The sequence below is a fragment of the Pygocentrus nattereri genome, chromosome 13, assembly GCF_015220715.1.
Source record: "Pygocentrus nattereri isolate fPygNat1 chromosome 13, fPygNat1.pri, whole genome shotgun sequence".
NCBI lineage: Eukaryota > Metazoa > Chordata > Actinopteri > Characiformes > Serrasalmidae > Pygocentrus > Pygocentrus nattereri.
The window spans coordinates 33,720,385-33,744,115 of record NC_051223.1 but is presented as its reverse complement, the minus strand read 5'-3'; the positions used below and the strand labels follow the sequence as shown (position 1 = coordinate 33,744,115).

The following is a 23,731-nucleotide window of genomic DNA, read 5'->3' as shown; positions in this document are numbered from 1 at the left end:
TATTAACCCAAAGTACATTCAGACCTTTATGTAAATACAATCATATGGTGACGCGACCAGACCCTGGACTTGATGGCCAAATCATTTCAGTCATTTGCAGAATCACAGCATTTTGCTACTCCTCCTATCAAAAATGCATATCTTCTGTAATACATTTGAGATTATATACTGAAAAAAGTAATGCTGTTTAAGTGTACCCAGTTGCTGGCCAGGCAGTCGTGAAATCATTTCCTCTCTGCTCCTCGTAGACGAGTGCAGAGTAGTGTTGGAGAGAATGAGCTGTGTAACACTTTGACTAGCCAATCAAGTAATGTGTTAACGCAGTGATGAATAGTGATGTGACCAGCTGAAAATGGAAGGAAATATGTTGCTGTGTATTAGGAGAAATGGCACAAGAAATAATCAAGAACACATAGACTAAACATGTCATAGGGAACTTGTCAGATCTTATCTTAGAGCTTAAAATAGAACGTTTGTGTAATTGTAATAAAGCCCCTGGATAAAAATGTTGGCCCCATTAGCTGTAAATGCACTACATTGTCTGAAAATATGCTCATTTAAAGGTTGTGCTACGTCAACAAACCACAAATTAACTCGACTAACCATGGCGCGCTCGTTAGTTAGTTAGCATTCAGCTCAGATGAGTTCTGCCACTGACTGTTAATATTAACACGTATTAAAGTTACAACAAGAACAAATACTTTGCCGGGGGCGCCTGTAATCCAAGAGCTGGACCTGTGTTGGATTGTGGTGCAACAGATTTTGCCGGGTCAGTGGTGTTACTTTTTTCATTGTTTACGGATTGCTGCGGGGTGAACTATTAATCAGAGCATGCTTTATCCTTTGATACGTAAACGATGATTTACTTTTTCTCCCTACTTCAGCTCTGGAATAACTACTTCCACCTGGCTGTGGCCTTCCTTACCCAGGAGTCTTTGCAGCTGGAGAACTTCTCAAGTGACAAACGAGCAAAGATCTTTCACAAGTGAGTATTGAGCTTGTGTTTGTAACGCCAGCAGGCAACTCTCAGAACCTCTGCTCTTCTCAATAATACATCATATACACCCTTAGACACAGGGGAAACCCTACAGTGAATCACTGTACTCTGTAGCTGCGTGTATGCAATTTTTCCCTCCAGTACTTTGTGGAAGAGATGTTTCAGCACCTGTATAACGCAGAATGTGGCATATAAAGGACCCATTTCATAGTCTGATATATTTTAAATTCTGATGTTTGGGCATATGTAGCTGAACTAGCAAGTATCCCCTAACCTACAGGCTGAGGAGGCTTTCTGTTGATATTCCTGGCGTCTTTCTCCAATAACCCACTTCATCATCGCAAGTACACTACAGAGTTGCCTGCATAAGCTGGAGAAAATAAACATGTCTGTTTTCTTTGTCAGAAACTCCTATTTTCTTCCTTTTCCCTGTGGTTGGTAGGTCTTGGAGGTTATTTGTTTAATAAATCACACATTTCCGGCCAGAGTGTACTGTTAGTATTAACATTACTATAAGTTAGCCTGCAGGCTACTGTCCTTGTAGCGTATTATTGTTATTAAACTAGTGGCTTTATGAAATAGTCCTTTGCATTTAATTCCGATGTAATTACAACTTTGTTTCTGAAATTTATTAAAGCTCACATTCATTTTTCGAGGCTAGTGCAAGGCTTTATCTGTTTAGCTGGTGCGAAAAAAGAATACCTTTTGCTACTATAGAATGTTTTGAAGACACACTATATTAGAGCTGATATAAGAGTAGGACTACAATATATAAGAACACAAGTTATAACACAATTATTATTTACCTTTGTTTTTATTTATTTATTTTTTAAAACTGTGGATACATTTTCTGACATTTTTATATTCCAACTTGCCATCATGATGGGTAGAATCACTGGGCAATTCCTGATAGTGTCATCAGTCGACTTGAGCCTGCTATGCTGCTGTCTCTCTGCTCTGGTGTGCTTTCTCTCTCCCTCTGTACATCAGTGTGGCTTTCTATAGGAGTGATCTCTGCTTTCATCCTCTACAGCAATTACAGTAGACTATATGAAGGAAATTGTCCCCCCTGTGCAGCTCTCTCTCTCGCACTCGCGCTCTCTCTCTCTCTCTCTCTCTCTCTCTCTCTCTCTCTCTCTCTTGCTCTCTCTCTCTTGCTCTCTCTCTCTCTCTCTCTCTCTCTCTCTCTCTCTCTCTCTCTCTCTCTTGCTCTCTCTCTCTCTCTCTCTCTCTCTCTCTCTCGCTCTCCCTGGCTCTCTCCTGCTTTCTCTCCATCTCTCCAATGTCATCTCTATCCTCTCCCTCTCTCCTTCCCTCTCTTCCTCCTTCTCCTTCTCTTTAGATTGAGCTTCTTGCGCTGCACAGTCCAACACAGATTGCAAGGACAGGATTTCAGTAAGACTGTGATGTAGGTGTGATGCAGTTAACCTTAATTAAAGTTTAGTGCCTCTTATTCACACAGACACACACACACAAACTGACGGTCTACAGCTAATGAATTATAATTTGTTTACTTGACGGCAGCATTTCAACCTCTGAACGACCCTCGAACAAACCCTAATTTACACACACCAAGCTGTTGATTTGTTTTGGCTTTCATCAGAAAAGTGTCTGTTTAGCAGGCTTGTGTGCAGTTCCTGACTGCTTGCTATCCCTCTTCCCCTTGTCTTTTGAACTTATTCTTAGAGGAGAGAGGAGCAGCACATAGCATCTGAAACTGTCCTTGTTAGTTGTGTTTATCTAAAAAATATTTCCATCTCTTCAGGCGTTGTCAAAATTTGTTATCAGAATCTTCTATTCATTAAAAGTCAATCTGAAATCAGAGTGGACCTTTTTGCCTTTGTAGTTAAAGTGCCTGGTCATATTAACGATTCATCATATATTTTTTTTATATTTTGCTGCCCCCCCAAAGTAATTTTGGGCTGTTTCCATTAGGCTGTTCATCATGAAATGTGCAGACAGTGTAAAGCAGCGATATGTTAATCTATTTTAGATTTCCTGTTATCTCCCATCAAAATTGAATGACTTTTGCCTGCTTCTAAAACATATTCTGAATTTTGATTATAACCATAATATTAACTAATAATGACATGTTTAATCTCCCACTTACTGAGAGAACAATGCTTTGCTAGCCTGGCTTTCATCACTTGAATATATGTCACAGTCTGGAAGGGAAATGTATTATAACAGTCTTCATTTTTGCTGACACCTGAATTCTTTAGTGTTGGTCCCCCAACATAATAAACCACATAATTGCCTGGGAAAGTTGTAGTACTGTTCCTGATTGGGGCTTTAACACATGCTAACCTGCTGTTTGTACGTTTATGCACATGAATGTTTTCCATGCACCCCACAGGTAAACGTGAATTAGCCGTGGTGGTGATGTTTATTGTTTACAAATTTCAGAAGGTTGTAGTGTTGCCTCCTTTGGTACTCACACAACTTCACACACCTTGCCTGACCTTCGCTCAGTACACAAACACCGCTTCCCACCTCCCATGGTTCCACTTATGTGCAGTGTAGTCATTACTATAACTTTTCAGAAATGACCTCTGAAATCATTGCATTCATAAAGAAAAAAATCTTAGTATATAGAAAGCTAATAAATCTTAAGCTTAGTGACAGGATTTTTCTATTTTTTGACTCCTAATTGTTATAAAATCTCCAGTTGTTGCAAGCACATGTAACCGTGCCACATTCCCCTTCTCAAAGCATGAGGGCTCTGTCTCCTTTTGTGTTAATAAGGCCTTAATTTTGGTCGTCCTTGTCATCATAAATTATGCCTCTTTGAGAGCTTATTGGCAAAACAATCAATGGTGGATGAAAATTCAGGAGAGTGCCTCAGGTCCTTTAAAATGTCAGGACGTGACAGTGTGGCGATGAGCGGATATTAACAAGAGAGTGCTTGAAGCTTGAGGCAGGTCACCTCTGCAGAAATGGCGTATTGAAGGTGGAACAGCTTTAGATGAGTGAAGAGAAACAGAGGAGTCCTGTCGTGTACACTTGATCTCAAAATATACACTACCTGCCCCTTATTTATTTATTTTGTTGTTATTTAGCTGCTGATTCCCTGTTTTTATGTAACTGTAGTAATTTGGATTTAAAAGGCCTTTACAAGAGCTAAGCAGTCTTTCATTGCGTAGGCAAGTTGGTTTAGAAATCTCTGGAAAAATAATAAATTTATCTCATCCAAGATTTTTTTTCTGCCTTTCTGTCTTTTAAACTCTGTCTTTCTCTCGCTTCAGGCAGTTTCTTGCACAAATCGTGTGATCTATATCTATACCGATGAGAATTCGCAGAAATGTAATTCAAACCTGAAATTCACACCTCTGAAGTTGAGTCATGTGATCAGATCTTGAATATTGCTTACAGCCATACCACTCTGAGAACGCCCAATCTCGTCTGATCTCGGAAGCTAAGCAGGGTCGGTCCGGGTTAGTACTTGGATGGGAGACCGCCTGGGAATACCAGGTGCTGTGATGGGGGCAGTCATGGGCTGGAGGTAAGGGAACCAGCCTCGTGACCGGAAGGTTGCCGGTTCGATCCCCAGAGCTGACAGTACATGACAGAGGTGTCCTTGAGCAAGACACCTAACCCCCAACTGCTCCCCAGGCTCTGCGGATAGGGCTGCCCACCGCTCCGGGCAAGTGTGCTTACTGCCCCCTTGTGTGTGTGTGTGCTCACTAGTGTGAATGTGGCGTTTCACTTCCCGGATGGGTTAAATGCAGAGGTGAAATTTCCCCGCTGTGGGGCTAATAAGGGTCACGATAAGGGCTGCAACGAGTGAATGATTTCCATAGTTGAGTAATTAGACTGTTGGTGAATTAGACTGTCAGACATGTTACATGGAGTGTCCTAAAGCATGCTTACGTAGGAAGCAGCACCTTCACATGAAAACAGGAGCAGAGCTTTAAACTTCTTCACTCTGGAGAGTTCATCTGGATGAGCAGGTCTGTGTACATTAGCATACAAATGACTATCATTACTGATACAACAGTTAGTTCTGGCCATGCAAGCTGATTGGTTGCTGTTATTCTGCCATAACATCACAGCTTTTTCACAAACACTGTATCACTCTTCTGACAAGCCCTCGAGTGCAGCGAGTGGGCGGAGCTTGTTACTCTGACGTAGCAATAAGCTGCTTGTTAAGGAACTGTAATTTGGCGGAAGGAACTGCGAAAATTAAAACATATTAAGTGCTACGTTCACAGCCCAATTTATTTATTTCTTACTTTATTTACAACCCCAATTCCAATGAAGTTGAGATGTTGTATAAAACATAAATAAAAACAATGATGATTTGCAAATCCTTTTCAACCTATATTCAATTGAATACACTACAAAGACAAGATATTTAATGTTCAAATTGATAAACTTTATTGTTTTTTGCAACTATTCACTCATTTTGAATTTGATGCTTGCAACACGTTCCAAAGAAGTTGGGACAGGGGCATGTTTACCACTGTGTTACATCACCTTTCCTGAGGACACTAATTGTTGAAGCTTTGTAGGTGGAATTCTTTCCCATTCTCGCTTGATGTACAACTTCAGTAGCTCAGCAGTCCGGGGTCTCCTTTGTCGTATTTTGCGCTTCATAATGCGGCACACATTTTCAGTGGGAGAGAGGTCTGGACTGCTGGCAGGCCAGTCTAGTAGGTTCTGAAATGCTCAGACCAGCCTGTCTGGCACCAACAACCATGCCACGTTCAAAGTCACTTAAATCCCCTTTCTTCCCCGTTCTGATGCTCGGTTTGCACTTCATCAAGTTGTCTTGACCACCTCTACATGCCTAAATGCATTGAGTTACGGCCATGTGATTGGCTGATTTGTGTTAACAAGGAATTGAATTGTACCTAATAAAGTGGCCGGTGAGTGTATAACCGTCTCATATTTTTAACTCTTGTATTTTAAACAGTCTGTAAATATAATGTGTTTCAGTTTATTTGGCATGGTGTTTGAGGATTTTGTATAGTCAATTTAATGGCATGAACAAACACATGACAAACACAATGCAGATGTATGCAACTATTTTTTTCTTCTTTAGATCATCACTTTGTTGGGATGTCAACTTCACAGAAACTGTTCGTTTCATTTCCACTGACTGCCAGAGGCTTTGTGAAGCACAGTGGATGCTCATCATGCACCTGCGACCTTATGTGATGCAGATAGCAAAGATAGATTCACGTGAAACACTTTTTTTTTTTGCAAAGATGACAACTTGAATAATTGTTTCTCGTTGATACTGCAGGTCCTAAAACCAGTTTTAGTTTGCCAAGTCTGCCACAAATGTATGAGGTCTATCAAGGATAGACAAGGATATGAATAAATATTCAATAGAAAATAAGGCATTAATTAACAGAAAAATAGGTTGCGTTTCTTGTGCCTTTGACAGGTTCTTAATTTCCTTGGCTTCTGACCTTTGCCATGTTTCACTGGCTCAATCCTCCCTCTCTGAGGTCTGAGGTGCATGCTCATGGTATCAGGGCAAATGTTCACCACGGCAGCTGAAGAGGCACTGGAGCCGCACCTGCTATTGTCTGCTCACGCCACCAGAACACCCCACTCAACTGTAAAGTTTGAGAATTTCTGCACTGCTGCATAGAAACTCCCACCGCAATTCTTCACACCCTGCCTACTGAAGCCTTCATTGGCGCTTCAGGTGTTCAGCTGTGGCACTGTCTGTGAACTGGGAGAAAGATTTCAACTCATTTTAGATCTGCCCAGGTTCGCCTTGTTTTGCCTGTATTTTGTGTTTATTCAGACAAGTGGTGCCCATCCTTAGACCTGAAAGATGCTTAAAATTAGGAGTAAAATCTGCAGCTTTTATGTGCTTTTTAAACACCTTTTGGAAAACTCATGTGGACATTTACGTTGTGTGAACATTCATGAGGAATTAGCAGATAAAAATAGTCAGTCTTCTTTGAATAAAACCTAATTGAAACAAACATAAAAATGAAGTTCTGTACATTTGGTTACCATTCTCACATAAAGTGACTATTTAAGGGACATTGTTATCCATCTCTGCTCAGCAGGTACAAGCCTGCTCCTGTTGGCTAGCAATGTTTAGGTAGCTCAAATTAATATTTGTGTCCAATGTGCAGCTCTTTGTTTTGTTTGTGATCATACTTGCTCAAAATACAGTCATCATTGTATTGAAAAACTGCTTTTGTGTTCCTGAAAACACTTTATCTTTCTCTCCTCCCCACCTTATCCTCTGCTCCATCTCCTCTTTTCTTGCTCTCCTTCAGTGACAGCAGGTGGTCAGCCTGTTTTTAGTCTCTCTGCTCTGGCTTTGACAGACTGAGAGACACTGTGACCTGGGATTTTGGAAAGAAATCCCTCTAATCTGAAAAAGAGAGACAGAATTGGTTATTTAACCTTACACACACATTTTTATTCTTTACCTGGGGATACAGCTTTAGTAGTAATTGATATTTTCAACCTCTATTTTCAGATACTGAATCTCTAGTTTTCAAGGGATTAGCAAACATTAATTTCCTTGTTCATTCAGCCGTTTTTGTTCACTTCCTTGTAGAAAGGAAAATGTTTATTTACATAAAATCTGTGTAAAACAAACAGATTATATCAACCAATAACTATATATATATATATATATATATATATATATATGTGTGTGTGTGTGTGTGTGTGTGTGTGTGTGTGTGTGTGTATATATATATATATATATATATATATATATATATATATATATATATATGTATGTGTGTGTGTGTTTGTGTGTATGTGTATATATATATATATATATATATATATATGTATATACACATACACACACACACACATATATATATATATATATATATATATATATATATATATATATATATATATATATATATATATATATGTTTGGACATTTCTTTAAATAAGCATTTTTAATCAGTGTATGAAGTCAGACATTTGTCTACACTGCTACTGTTGCCTCAGTATTGTAGCCACTTTCTCCCTATGGGAGCAGCACTTGTCAAATTCGGCCAATTATAATGCATGTCCTTATGCATCTCAGTCGGGCACGTTGCAAACAGCAGGAGCTTGAACACCAATCAGACGGGAAAGCGGGTCCATGTAGACTCATACATTCACTGAATTTAGCTTATGTTCTTTTCTACAGTGGCAGATATGTCCAAATCCTGTGAAAATCTTAATTAGTATTCCGTTAACTGTAAAGACTAAAGTGTCCTCATTAGCTGAATTTTTTTTTTTTGTACACACTTGCTGAGAAGAAGCATGAGCTACAGAAGGAATGCCAGATTTGTTTATAATTTGAAATTAGTCCAGTGCCACTGTTACTGTTGATGGTGCAAGTCCAAAAGAAGAGTTTGTGTGGCTTCTGTAGGCATAATCAGTTCAATTGTTCAAATATAGAGGAAACCACTCCTCAACATTGTAAGTCACCCAACTAATTTCATTCCTTATTCACTCTAATTGCCTAAGATTAGGCCACATAGTCCCAGTTCGGGAATTAGAGACGTTAAGGCTCTGCTCCATTACTCTTCTTTCTCTCTCCCAAGACATAATTCTGATTTTCAGTCACCAGTGAGATCTTTTGCCACTGGAGAAAGAATAAACCTCTAGCCAACTCCCACCCTGGGCTGAATCACTGCTAAGTGTCTTTAAGCTAATGAGAGACAGCCTTTGAGGAAACCTGACATTATTCCATTCCTTCAAGGTTTAACACCCAGATGACCATGTTGTGGACTAAGGGAAAAATTATGCCACAGCTAGTATGCGTGGTCATGGCTGGTTTTATTTCTCCTGTCCTGTACATATGCACACGCATGAAGATAGACACACATGTATGAATTTTGTTCTTGCTATTTGCAAGCGATAAAACCTTGATGCAAAAGAAAAAAAGTACCCTAATTCTTTTTTTATGTATTAATCTGGTGTTCATTCAGGTATTCATTTTGCAAAATATTTTTTTTTATTTGTGTTCTCACACCTGAGGCCCTCAGTTTGGAGAGTGTGCAATATTCTGAGAGCGTGAAATAATTCAAATGCTTCACTCCATGGCTGAAAGAGGTCTGGCTCTTGGAAATGAAGTATGCTACTTGCTGTCTGAAACATTTCTCTGTGTCTTCCAGGTATCAGGACATGAGGCGGCAGATTGGCTTTGAGATCCGGGACATGTGGTACAACCTGGGTGAGTGTCTCTGAGCGAAATGTACTGGAAGTTTACATTTCATCTCAGTTGATTAATTGTACAGATTTTTTGATTGCTGTTATTGCTATTATATGGTTGTTTCCTCAACTTTTAGATGATACTGAAGACTCCATAATGAAAATATGGCAAGAAAACAATAATGAACCTTTGTTTATGCAGCTTTAATTTTAGTTACAAAGGCTCAAAATGCTTTACCCAGAAATATACAGTAAGGCAGGCATGCATTTAGACTTTCCCTTTAGTTATTTAACATACATCCAGTGCATATACACTTGAAATTTACACACTTCTTTTGAATTTATGTTTATAAATATTAACCCCCAAAAAATATTCATTAACAATAAACAAGGATTAATTTTTAAAAATTAAATGAAATTAATAGGGATAAAAACATATATAATAAAATACGCATAAATATAGAGGTTAAAAATAAAAATAAATTAGGTTCTACATATTAGTGCTATATACATTTTAAATTTTTTGCTATTTGCACCTGTCATTGGTTCAGAAGATTTTATGCAACACATAGTAATCATGATGAAAGTGAAGGAGCTTCTTGAAATTCTCAGTGACATTATTAGATTCGAAAGGATAAAACTACAGGACAACCAGAACGCTGCAGGGACAACAGTTATAAAGAGAACAATGAGCTGTGAACCTCACCTCAGTCAGCTCTGTTTCTACTCCCCATACAAACGTCTCTGCTTGAAAGAAAAGAAGCACAAAGTTATTTATCTGAAATTGACACATGAGCATTTAGACAAATCAGAACTGTTTCGCAACAAACGAAGGAACCATGACTTGAGCGATGTACTGGGAGATAATAGAGGATAATTTCTCCTTGGCCAAGTAGGAGGACAAGATGGATGTTTTAAGACAGTCATCCTAAACATACAGCCAAAATTACTCAAGGCTGGTTTCTAAGAATGTTGTCGGTTGCATGGTCTAGCCAGTCTCCTGATGTAAATTTATGGAAGGTTTTGAAATTGTGAGTCCCAGAGGGGACCTCTCATGATCTTGGGGAACTGAAGATGGTTTGCCAAGAGGAATTGGCTGAAATTGAACCAAAATGCTGCAAAAAAGCTAATTACTTTTTTACCATACATATCTCAGAGTTTTAATGGCCACCAATGGCTTTGCAGCAACGCTGTTGGTGGCAGTTATAAAACTAACGTCATCAGTTCTATGGTGTCCTAATACTTTTTTAGGGTTATAAATACACACGCTTCTAATATTTTGTACAAATTCAGAAAACATTGTGTCATTTTTAAGTCGATATGTGCGCTGGAGGTTTGTTAACAGAAAATGAGCCAATGAATATTTACTAAACATATGTTTTTAATATGAATTATTATGTTGAAAGGCCTATAAAGATATTTTTTACTTGGAAGCACACAGGCTGCCATATTCTGAAGTTCATGCGTATTCAAACAAAAAATATCTCAAGCCAAGAATCTTTTTTTTAATTTTTTTATTTTATTTAATATAGGGACCAAATTTAGTTAGTGCCACAGACAAGAATGCTGAGCTTTGCTCAGCTACTCCAATCAATATCATTGTATTCTTTTAAACAAAAGGCAAAATCCTCGATCAGCACTGCTACACAGAGGAGCTTGATAAACGTTGGCTCTCATTTCAGAAAACTTTCAAACTTGCGCAAACTTGCATGGTTTATTCTTTGACTCAGAATCAGCTGTTTTGCTTCAAGACTATTTTCCCCATGTGACTGAATGGTTTATAAATGTAGGTGCTAATTGGGGTATGATCAGTAGCCACAGACAAAGCTGAGAACATGCTGAGCTCTCTATTTCCTATCCATTTTCAGTTCATCTATAGGAAAAAAAACCTCATGTCTCGTTAATACCTCTACATCCCTAGATAGCTCTTTTTGTGTGACTTCTAATTAAGTCTGCGCATGCAAGTGTATTTATATTCACGGTGTAGAGAATATAAATACACCCAGCATGCTGAAAACAACACCAAGAATTCCTTTGACAAGTTTGGATAAGATGTTTTGTTTTACAAACTTAAAGACATTCAGTGTGTGGGAGAGAGCGCACAAGAGTCTTAGAGAATCCATAAAACGTCATTGGATACAAGACGGCACAGATTTAGAATTCTGTATCCCTGTTACAGCATGCATACTCATAGTATCAGACGGAAACATTCAGAGCAACCAGAAACCAGCTTTGTGTAGCTTAAAATGAATTGAAACAGAGACCGCATCCTTGAGAAGATGTCTCAAAACCCAAACTCTAAATACATAGACAAAAGTGGTTTCTGTAATGTTTCTGTTTAAGCTGTTTATTGTTAAGAAAGCCATATACTCCTGTATGCTGTATTTACAGTTTTTTTTTGTTGTTGTGAGTTCTGTTTTAAAAATTCTTGCCTGTGTCCTCTGAATTAACTGCAGGTCCACACAAAATCAAATTTATCCCAGAGATGGTGGGGCCGATCCTGGAGATGACCCTGGTGCCAGAGATTGAGCTGCGCAAAGCTACTATCCCCATCTTTTTCGACATGATGCAGTGCGAGTTTCATTTTACTCGCAGCTTCCAAAGGGTAAGATTTACTCTGATACCTGCTGCAGAAGTATAACATAGAAGTACTTGTACTTCTAACTTATTTACTTATAAGTGCCTGTAAGTAAATAATAAATGTCTATCCAGTTTCTTTTACTATAACAACTACTAAAAAAACTGCAGTTCTTAACTTTATTAATAGTTTGTTAAAACATTTTAAAATTTGCGAACTTGTGGTTTTGGATCATTTGAGGTCATGGGATTTCTCGTGGTCACTCAGGTTACATAATATTTAATTGTACAGCTGTAGGTACAGTTGAATAACATCTGGTAGAATTTCTCATGCTGCTCAATATAGGTCACCATAATGGTTAAACATGCTTTGACACCCATCAAATATTTTCTAGCAGATGGAGGATCGAGGTGTTTTTGTGATGAACACCATAATTCTGTTAATTCATATTTGTAGCAAAATGTGTAAAGTGGGGTTTGACTGTATCTCTGCTTATCCATTATCCTCTGCTATTATGTGCTCTGATGGGCTTAATAACTAGAGAAGCTGGAGGAATACTGCTGCAGTACTTTAGCCCACGCTATGTTTAGTCCTCTCGCTCTCTTGCCATACAGCCATCTAGCTCTGGCACGGAGAGAGTGGGTTAACTGCCTGTATTAAACCCATTTAAACATCTGAGGTAGCACTTCTGTCTGTTAATCGATATTGACAGTTTATTATTGTTGTGCTTATGAAGATTTCAGCATACCAAACTTTGACTTTCTGGGACATGATGAGGTTATTGGATCCCCTTTATTCCTGGTATTAATATATATATATATACATACATACATATATATATATATATATATATATATATATATATATATATATGTCTAGCGATCTGATCACAAGTGGACATCGAGATACACTCACTGGCCGCTTTATTAGGTACATGTTCAATTGCTTGTTAACACATAGCTAATCAGCCAATCACATGACCGCAGCTCAGTGCATTTAGGCATGTAGAGGTGGTTAAGACAACTTGCTGAAGTGCAGACCGAGCATCAGAACGGGGAAGAAAGGGGATTTAAGTGACTTTGAACGTGGCGTGGTTGTTGGTGCCAGACGGGCTGGTCTGAGTATTTCAGAAACTGCTGATCTGCTGGGATTTTCACGCACAACCATCTCTAGAGTTTACAGAGAACGGTTCCAAAAAGAGGAAATATCCAGTGAGCGGTCAGTTGTGTGGACGAAAATGCCTTGTTGATGTGAGAGGTCAGAGGAGAACGGGCAGACTGGTTCCAGATGATAGAAAGGCAACAGTAACTCAAATAAATAAACAAAATCTCTGAGGAACGTTTCCAACACCTTGTTGAAAGTATGCCATGAAGAATTAAGGCAGTTCTGAAGGCAAAAGGGGGTCCAACCTTTTAGTAGCAAGGTGTACCTAATAAAGTGCCCAGTGAGTGTATATAGCTGTGTACACTTGGCAGTTCCATGTTTCCTGAATGTGTCTCAGATGGACGCTTGTGATTGGATTTTGTGCCTAGAGGAAGGCACATTTACTACATCAGACTCTCATGTCATTTGTTTTTAGACAAAAATTTGTCACGAGTCCTTGTTGTGTGCATGTTTCTGTTGTACATTGCCGCCGTTGTGATGATGCACTTCAGACTACAAATGTCACGTGATCGTATATATCCATCAAAACCTTCAAAGGTGGTTCGAGCGATCGAATCACGTTGCTTCTCCATCTTGTTCTCACTTCTACTTAGCACTGTCCAATCATGATCAATCACCCAAGACAGGTGTGATCAGAGGAGCAAATTTTTACATTGTATTGAGCATTACATTAAAAGACATAAGAAATGCTTCATGATTTCTATGCAATAGTCCACTATGGGCAATTAGCTCATGTGGGCTAACTTGAAGGACGAAGATTGATGTTTCCAAAATAGTAAACAAACAGTAACATGATGCTTTGCAATTTTTTTCCAAAGTACTATTCCTAGTTATGAGATTTGTTAATTGAGCATGCATTTAAATAATCATTTAAATAAGTTGATATTCAAACTTGGGTGCTTTGAGTCTGGCTTGAGTCCCTGTATGTAATAACTGTGATGGTAGGAAGCCCACAGACTGCTGTCTTTAGACCTGTGTGTCTGCCTGGTCCTCCTTAAGCGCTGCCTTGTTTATTCCCCCCCCGGAGAGAGACTTTAGCGCTCTTCGCTCAGCTTGACCCCACTTTAGGGGCTAGGTACTTCCTCTCTTTACAGCAGGCAAGCTAAATCTTCAGCTTACAGCAGTCCTGTGTGGAAACACTCTGACTGGTAGCCACTGTTGCACTGCAGGGCCAGACTGGAGCTGCTACTGTTTCTCTGCAGCTGCTGTGCATTAACCTGCAGCTGGTACTGCAGTCGACACCCCCCCCCCCCCAACCCCCCCAATACCTCCATCTCTCACTCTCTCTGTCTCCGTGTCCAATCTCTCCCTGATGGAGCATTTCATTGCTTTCGATGATGAGCAGATGAAGATGAGCCCTCAGTCAGAGCTGATAAACTCTGATTATGCTCAGCCACAGAGAGAGAGAGAGAGAGCATGACGGAATGGGTGTGGGAGAGAGGGAGGAAGGAGGGGGGCAAGTGCTAATGAAATGAAAAATTAGGCACAGTGATTATTTACAGCTGCTGTGTTTAATTGCAGTTTGAAAATGAGATCATCACGAAGCTGGATCACGAGGTCGAGGGAGGCAGGGGAGACGAGCAGTACAAGATCCTCTTCCAGAAAATGTAAGACCCCCTGCTGCTACATCACACTCATTGTGATACTGTCAGAGACATGCTGTGACACCTCAGGAGATGAGTTTTGAGCCTAGTGCACAAGATTTTTTTTTTTTTTAATTTTTCTTGTCAAATGAATCTCTGCCTGTCTGTGTGCTTGTCTGTCTGGCTGTGAGGGCCACACAGTGTCATTTATTAATCATATTTGTGATGTTGGCCTTTGCAAAAAGTTACAATATACAAGTAAGCTCTCTAACAGTCACACAGTTTTTTAAACTCTGTACTTTGAGCATCCTGACTAATCGGAGATGTTCCATATAAAATTTTTTGAGTTTTGTGAATTTCTCATATTCCTACAGCAATGTCAGTCCTGAATTTTGATCAGTCAGTAGTCTTCAGTAGTCACCATGAAGACCATAAAAGTAACTTCTGATCAAGTGTTACATATATATATATATATATATATATATATATATATATATATATATATATACACACACACACACATACACATATATACACTGCTCAAAAAATAAAGGGAACACTTAAATAACACAATATAACTCCAAGTAAATCAAACTTCTGTGAAATCAAACTGTCAACTTAGGAAGCAACACTGATTGACAATCAATTTCACAGCTGTTGTGCAAATGGAACAGACAACAGGTAGAAATTATTGGCAATTAGCAAGACACACTCAATAAAGGAGTGGTTCTGCAGGTGGGACCACAGACCACTTCTCAGTGCTTTTCTGCTTTCTGGCTGATGTTTTGGTCACTTTTGAATGTTGGTGGTGCTTTCACTCTCGTGGTAGCATGAGACGGACTCTACAACCCACACAAGTGGCTCAGGTAGTGCAGCTCATCCACGATGGCACATCAATGCGAGCTGTGGCAAGAAGGTTTGCTGTGTCTGTCAGCGTAGTGTCCAGAGGCTGGAGACGCTACTAGGAGACAGGCCAGTACACCAGGAGACGTGGAGGAGGCCGTAGGAGGGCAACAACCCAGCAGCAGGACCGCTACCTCCGACCTTTGTGCAAGGAGGAACAGGAGGAGCACTGCCAGAGCCCTGCAAAATGACCTCCAGCAGGCCACAAATGTGCATGTGTCTGCACAAACGGTTAGAAACCGACTCCATGAGGATGGTATGAGGGCCCGACGTCCACAGATGTCACTTGGCAGGACACTTGGCATTTGCCAGAGAACACCAGGATTGGCAAATTCACCACTGGCGCCCTGTGCTCTTCACAGATGAAAGCAGGTTCACACTGAGCACATGTGACAGACGTGACAGAGTCTGGAGACGCCGTGGAGAGCGATCTGCTGCCTGCAACATCCTTCAGCATGACCGGTTTGGCAGTGGGTCAGTAATGGTGTGGGGTGGCATTTCTGTGGAGTGCCGCACAGCCCTCCATGTGCTCACCAGAGGTAGCCTGACTGCCATTAGGTACCGAGATGAGATCCTCAGACCCCTTGTGAGACCATATGCTGGTGCGGTTGGCCCTGGGTTCCTCCTAATGCAGGACAATGCTAGACCTCATGTGGCTGGAGTGTGTCAGCAGTTCCTGCAAGATGAAGGCATTGAAGCTATGGACTGGCCCGCCCGTTCCCCAGACCTGAATCTGATTGAGCACATCTGGGACATCATGTCTCCATCCACCAACGCCACGTTGCACCACAGACTGTCCAGGAGTTGGCGGATGCTTCAGTCCAGGTCTGGGAGGAGATCCCTCAGGAGACCATCCGCCACCTCATCAGGAGCATGCCCAGGCGTTGTAGGGAGGTCATACAGGCATGTGGAGGCCACACACAATACTGAGCCTCATTTTGACTTGTTTTAAGGACATTACATCAAAGTTGGATCAGCCTGTCGTGTGTTTTTCCACTTTAATTTTGTGTGTGACTCCAAATCCAGGCCTCCATTGGTTAATAAATTTGATTTCCATTGATAATTTTTGTGTGATTTTGTTGTCAGCACATTCAACTTTGTAGAGAACAAAGTATTCAATGAGAATATTTCATTCATTCAGATCTAGGATGTGTTATTTGAGTGTTCCCTTTATTTTTTTTAGCAGTGTATATACACACACACATAAAACTCACACTTTATTTTTATATAAAAAAATCACACACACGTTTTCTGCATTCATTTGTCATAAAATATGATCTGATCCTCAAGCAAGTCAAGTGTATTGACAAATATAATGTGCCTAAAATAATAACACAAAGAAAAAAATATGATCTTTCATGTCTTTGTTGAATGAGTGTGTTCAATATTCAAAGTGGTAGTGGAAAAAGTAAGTGAACCCTTGGAATTAATAGCTGGTTGACCCCCCCCCCCCCTCACCCCCAATAATCCCCCCCAGCAATAACCTCAACCAGGCGCTTCCTGTAGCTATGGAGACCTGCACATCGTTCAGGAGGAATTTTAGCCCGATCTCCCTGGCAGAGCTGCTTTAACTCTGTAATGTTCCTTGGACGCCTCATGTGTATGGCTCTCTTCAAGTCAGTCCATAGCATTTCTATAGGGTTGCGATCTGGGTTTGTTTTTCATAAGCCATTCTGCTGTGGACTGGCTCCAGTGTTTTGGGTCATTGTCCTGTTGCATCACCCTACTTCTACACAGTTTCAGCTGACATACAGACACACTCACGTTATGCTGTAGAATTTTTTCATACACTTGTGAATTCATCTTCCCCTCAATGATTGTAACCTGGCCAGATCCTGATACAGCAAAGCAGGCCCAATTCAGGATGTTCCCTTCACTATACTGTACAGTTGGGATGATATTTTTATGGTGATGTGCAGTGCCTTTTTTACACCAGATGTAGCGCTGCGTGTTCTTTCCAAATAGTTCAATCTTAGTTTCATCTGTCCACAAAACATTTCGCCAGTACCGTTGTGGAGTGTCAGTGTGCTCTTTCACAAACTTCAGGCATGCAACAAAGTTCTTTTTAGTAAGCAGCGGCTTCTTTCGTGGTGTCCAGCAATAGACACCCTGCTTGTTCAAGCTGTTATGGACTGTAGACTCATGAACACAGATGTTACCCTGTACCTTCAAATCTTTGACTGTCACTCAGGGTTGTTTATTTACCTCATTGATGAGTCTCTGTTGTGCTCTTGGGGTCATTTTGACTGGTCGCCCACTTCTTGGCAGAGGAGCCACAATCGCAAATTGTCTCACTTTGTAACCCTTTCCAGCTTTATGTTAATCAACAATTTTTGATCGTAGATCCTCTGAAAGCTCTTTTTGGCGAGGCCTGACTCACATATGCGTATCCTTCTTGTGCATAGCAAACTCAAAAAGTTTGAGTGATTTTTATCAGTCAACGTAGCTCTAGTCCACACCTACGCTTGACTTGGATGAGGATCAGATCACAATTTATGACGAATTAATGCAGAAAACCATAAAATTCCAAAAGGTTCACATACTTTTTCTTGCCAGTGTGTGTCTGTGTGTATGTATGTGTATATAAATGTACATCTATGACCATGTAGACCCTTGTGTTGAGTATGGGTGTGTATTTATGTGTATGTCAGCCTGTTGGAGCACTGCAGAAAGCACAAGTACCTGGCGAAGAACGGGGAGAACTTTGTGAGTCTGGTGGTTCGTCTCCTGGAGCGTCTGCTGGACTACAGGACCATCATGCATGATGAGAACAAAGAGAACCGCATGAGCTGCACAGTCAATGTGCTGGTGAGACACTCCTACCCACACAATGATTTCAGTGTTTCTTAAGTCAAATTTTGTTATTCCTTCTCACCACAGCCATGGAGACAGAACACAGTTCCTCACTGAACACAGTGCTTTATATAACATGAAAATGAAGCGGACATGAGGAAAATGCTGTAGAAAAGTCAATAAATTAAATACAGAAATAATAAACTATGCAAATAGTAAGTATTAGTAAAATATAGAAGATAGAAGTGCAGTTCTTAGTATGACTATTGTATTATTCAGCAATGAAATGGTAGTAGCTAGCAACAAGAATGCAAATGGTAGAAAGTTTCTTATGCACAAAGTGAAATCAGATACATGATCGGCAGATGGAGCTGCCGGGTAGAAGGAGAAGAGGTAGACCTCAGAGAAGGTTTATGGATGTAGTGAAGGTGGACATGGAGATGGTTGGTGTGAAAGTAGAGGAGGCAGTGGATAGGGCAAGATGGAGGCAGATGATCCGCTGTGACGACCCCTAAAGGGAGCAGCCGAAAGAAGAAGAAGCATTTCATCAGAACAGCATGAAAGGCTTGATTTCATTGGTCATTCGTGAGTCATGGCATTATCCTTTTTCTAGCCTGCCTGAAGATCGCTCTAATCAGTCTTTAATTTTCCTGCTTTTGGAGTCTCAAGGCTATCATTATCATTGTCTAATTACAGTGTTAGTCCGTTTTACCTTTATAGCTCATCACATGACCTAAACAAAAATAATCCTGATACAGGTTTCTAACCTGCTCAGAGATCTACTCTGCTCCTGAGTTTAGGTTCAAACTAAGGTCACCCACTTAGATGGAATTTTCAGATGCTCATGAAGATTTGTTGGATCAGGTGTGTTAGATTAAGCTTGGAACCAGTTTAAAAGACCAAGGAGGTGTATTTGACATGCTAGGGCTTCACAGATAAATGCAACCTTTGTTCACATCTGTATTTGATTTTTTTTGTGCAATGTCATTGTATGACCACACCACCATTTTCCTGACTCAGAGAATCTGTGGTTTACTGTATGCTGTACAGTTTGATGAGAGAACAGCCATTAGAAAACAGAAATTATTCTCTATTCGCATGTAAGCAAATTCATCAAAGTCTTGTACCAGTCAAATCTGAGTGAATAATGAGTGCACTCAGACAGCTTTGATATTCATCAGTGTAATCTTTGATGTATCTGTATGATCAAGCTCACATCTAGTGGGAGTGTGTATAAATGTGAGCATGAGAGTTTGATAGTTTAATAACCTGAAACAAAGTGATTTGCGGATGACTAACCAAAACAAAATCAATATCTATAATAGTAATAATGAGTATAAAAATAATTCTATTAATTTGTGCACATGACAATCCAGTAAAAAAAAGTGTATGTTCTTATTTTACTTGCCATTCTCTTATAAAAGAATGATGCAACCATTTCATCTTCCATTTATTCCACTGCTTTTGTTTTATTCTACTACACAGCTGGCGCAGAAGCATCTCATACATTGCAATAAAAATTTTAGAAGGATAAACTCTACACAGACACATCATTCTACTGCCTTAAAAAACTTTTTAATTTCACCTTTTATTCTTTCCACTGACTAAATTCTAAATTTGTCAATGGGGGATCAATGCATTCACTGTTAGACCTCAAACTCCTCCTGCGAGCAAAGCCACGGGTTTACGAGCAGCTGAAAGCTGACGTTTTATTGGCTTCCTTCCAAAATGGTGTGCTTTATATGAATTATATGTAAAGTACATTGCTCGAAAGTTTCATGAATCAGATGCAGAGTAGTTTGTATGTCATTATTGGCATTATCAAGCCTGTTTTTTGGGGGGGAACGGGACACGGTCATATTAATGAACAAAATCTGTCGACAACTCGTCACAGCGTATAGTGTGACATAACGTTTATGGCAAAGTTATTTAGAAGGGTTCAAGGAAAGTGTTCTCAGTAATTGTGTCTGAACATGAGAAAAATAATAATAATTCTTACACATGATTTAAATGAATTTCCTACATATGAATCAAAATAAATTTGTTTTGTTTGAACGTATTACATTTTTTTCGCTAATCTTCAATTGAGGCACAGCAGAAGGCTGTCATTAATTTGGCCACCATAAGAAAAAGTTCACGTGACTGAAGCAAGTACATTTACTGTTACTTGTTCAAACAGAACTATTTGAAAGTTTTCTTCATCCCATGAGAGACACAAAATGGACATTACATGAAAATTCAGAATATATTATTTGGTCAAATGCACTTCACTGTGGTAGAATCTGGAGTTGGCACGTACATGAATGGGCAATTCAGATAAAAATCTCTTGAACACAATAGACACGAATATATGAATGTGTATAAAAGCGAAATTACAAAGTAAATACCCTGTAATAATCTAGTCATTCTATATCTATATATGTCTCTAACCAAAACAAACTTTGATTCCAGATAATTGCTGACAAAGAGCAAAGCATACAATAGCACTGCAGATATGATTAGACACTCACATGCAGTGGCAGTGTAGTGCGTTTTCGTGAGATCACAGAGTAGTTGGTTTTCTGAAAGCCTAAACGCCAACAGTAACATGTCTGCTGGGAGACTGTAAAGGTCAGCCTCTCTCAAACAGAGCAGCATCGCTGCCCGTGAAGAGACCCTCCTCACAGTTCACACCGGCAGCACCACTGTGCTTATCCTGCAGCAGCTCTGGCTCCACTGCTCTTCTGTTTACCAAACTTCATCTCTCTCTCTCTTAGATTCTCATGTGGCTTAAAGTCTTCTGTCTTCCATCTCAACGTCTTTCTTCTGCTTCCATGCTGCAGCTGTACTCGAGCTGATATCACACTGTACCGTCAGCTGGCTCGTTCACAGTGTCTAACAAAATGTTCTTCATTAAATACGTATATATCTGGTATTTAAAGGTACACTCACATAAGCACAGGCAATATACTTTAGCCTGAGAGCCTTTGTCCAGTCACCAAACTTGATTTCAACTTTTTAAGTTTAAGGTAATATTAAGGTCAACAGTGTGAAAGCTGAGTAGTGTAAATTAAGGTAATATTAAGGTCAACAGTGTAAAAGCTGAGTAGTGTAAATATTAAGGTAATATTAAGGTCAACAGTGTAAAAGCTGAGTAGTGTAAATATTAAGGTAATATTAAGGTCAACAGTGTAAAAGCTGAGGTTATACAATTTTGCTTTTTATGATACTTTATTATGTTTTTTTCCCTTATGCCGGAGCAATCAGAGATGATATTTGTTTAATAATAGTCAACGAGACTGAGGTTTGCAGTCGTGTTAGTCGTGGCACAAAATGTTTCATTAACTTTTGATTTTGTGGTACTTTGTTTTTTCTTTTCGGTATTCCTGCCACAGTCTTTGACTTCAGAAATCTTTTGCTTTTGCTGTTTTTTTTGTATTATATTTCTCAATCTTGAAAGTCATTGAAATAAGTTTCCGTATTTCTTATTTTGCAGAATTTCTACAAGGAGATTGAGAGGGAAGAAATGTATATCAGGTATGCCACTTCTTTTTCCTCTTTTCCTGTTTGTTCTCTTATTCTGCACTTCTGAACTCTTGAACAAGAACTCTTGTCTCAAGAGTGACAAAGTTTTAGGATCAGTTTTGAAACAAAGATGGAGCACTTCTCACTGCATTGACTTGCCACTGTAGGAAAAAAAAATGAGTGTCATTGAACAGAATTTGTTCTGGATTTTTTTTCTTGCAACTCAGTGTTGTGGAGGTGTTTTTATACTGTTTGTCTGTGTGTAGGTACCTGTATAAGCTGTGTGACCTGCATAAGGAGTGTGACAACTACACAGAGGCTGCCTACACTCTACTGCTCCATGCCAAGCTTCTAAAGGTACAGATCAGTGTGTATGAGACTGTGCAGATACAAACAATAAGACAATACAGGCCAGTTTCCCAGATCCTGATAAAGCCTGTACCTACAGGAAAGGGGATTTTGAATGGTGAAACTTCTTTAGCGTTGCACTTTAGTCCAAGACTAGGCGTAATCCATTTCTGCAAAACCAGCCCTACATTTGTCCACAGTTGACTTATCCACCCTCTGCTCAACATTCTTTCATGGCCTCTGTTGCTAGGTTGGATAAGCGTTTCAGAACATTGGTACTGAATATTGTCCAGTATGTTTTTGTCCAAATACATAGTCATAGTAGGTTGAATGGAGTTTCCTAAACATTCTGTAAAGCTTGTCCAAACTTGCAACAGTTAAACACAAATGTATTGTGGTGCACTTCCTAAACCTTGCACCCTCAACCCAAAGTTGAAACCTTGAAGGACATGTGCGCACACAGCCTTGTTCATCGTATTCCTCTGGTTTTGTGAGAGCATAATGGATGAATTTTCTCCTGATTTTGACACAAACAAAGATGGCTGGTGTCACAGATGTCAGCATGTCTACATAATAATCAAATATCAGAATATCAAATCTGTATAGTTTTGACTGAGGCAGGTGGCTCTCGCAGTGACAGAAAGGAGGATACAGTCTGCTTGAGCTTGTACAATGACGCTTCATGCAGATTTCACCCTCAAACTGGCATGTATCCCAGGAAATGGCTTAACATTGAGAATAAGGCAGCATATTTTACACTGCAGCTGGTAGGCTTGCGGAAATCCAGCATTTCGCATAGGATATAGTGAAAAGAAAGCACTTCACCTTCACGGGTGCAAGGAGTAGACTGCATGTCTTTTCAAAAGTTAAACTGGTCTGAAAGCCCAAGGAGTAACATGACTTCAGCCCCCACACCATTTTATTTTTATGTGTAAATACATACTTTTTTTGTGGCTTAAAGCTTCAAATAGACTGAATTGTAATAATTGTTCATTATAATTCAGCAAGGTTATTAGTGAGTTTGCGCTTCAGTCACTTGTGAATTTGAAGTGTTGGTTTGTTTATTGTGCCATCAGCTTGCAAGTGTTTTGTCTGTGAGTTTTGTCATACTAAGAGGGGAACACCACTTCTTATCTCCTCCAAATTGTTCCACAGAGCTCATAAATAACTCCCTGCTTTGTGCTTTGCCCTACAAGGAGAATTTACACACATGCAGGTAGATACACCTATCTTTGTAATGTTGGCCTGTGACAGTGCTCCAGTCTGTCCATGTAGCTCAAAGCGTTTGAAGGAATTACACTTGTGATTTATTTATTTATTTATTTATTTATTTAAATTGTGAAATACCACCTGCAGCTGTGTGATTGTGGCATGAATACGTGGCAGAATATAGTGAAGCTATTATCCTAAAAAAGCTGTTTGTCATTTCAGTTCTTCAGAGAAGGATTTACTACCCCAAACCAAATGTTTTTTTCCCCCTGCTTTTGTTTACATATGTAGACACTTGCTATTAGCTTATTGGCAATAAAATCTGTTGCAGTGAGAGCTGCCATATATTTTTTTTATAAGAAAGGCATGAGAATCTGTGATGTACACTCACCAGCCACTTTATTAGGTACCTCTACATGCCTAAATGCATTGAGTTGCAGCCATGTGATTGGTTGATTAGCTGTTTGTGTTAACAAGCAACTGAACAGGTGTACGTAATAAAGTGGCTGG

At 39.6% G+C, this 23,731-nt stretch overlaps 1 protein-coding gene and 1 pseudogene across 4 annotated transcripts in view; both read left to right on the top strand.

The window, feature by feature from the left end:
* The window catches only part of dock1 (dedicator of cytokinesis 1), a 312,984-nt gene that overhangs the window by 237,596 nt on the left and 51,657 nt on the right, over window positions 1-23,731 (top strand). For all 4 annotated transcript variants that reach the window (XM_017701249.2, XM_017701241.2, XM_017701234.2 and 1 more), the window contains 7 exons: window positions 885-985; window positions 9,103-9,161; window positions 11,596-11,744; window positions 14,403-14,488; window positions 18,019-18,175; window positions 21,636-21,676; window positions 21,931-22,021. In XM_017701249.2, coding sequence (XP_017556738.1) covers window positions 885-985; window positions 9,103-9,161; window positions 11,596-11,744; window positions 14,403-14,488; window positions 18,019-18,175; window positions 21,636-21,676; window positions 21,931-22,021 — 684 coding nt within the window. The remainder of the gene's footprint in view (window positions 1-884; window positions 986-9,102; window positions 9,162-11,595; window positions 11,745-14,402; window positions 14,489-18,018; window positions 18,176-21,635; window positions 21,677-21,930; window positions 22,022-23,731) is intronic.
* On the top strand, window positions 4,362-4,480 carry LOC119265042 (annotated as a pseudogene).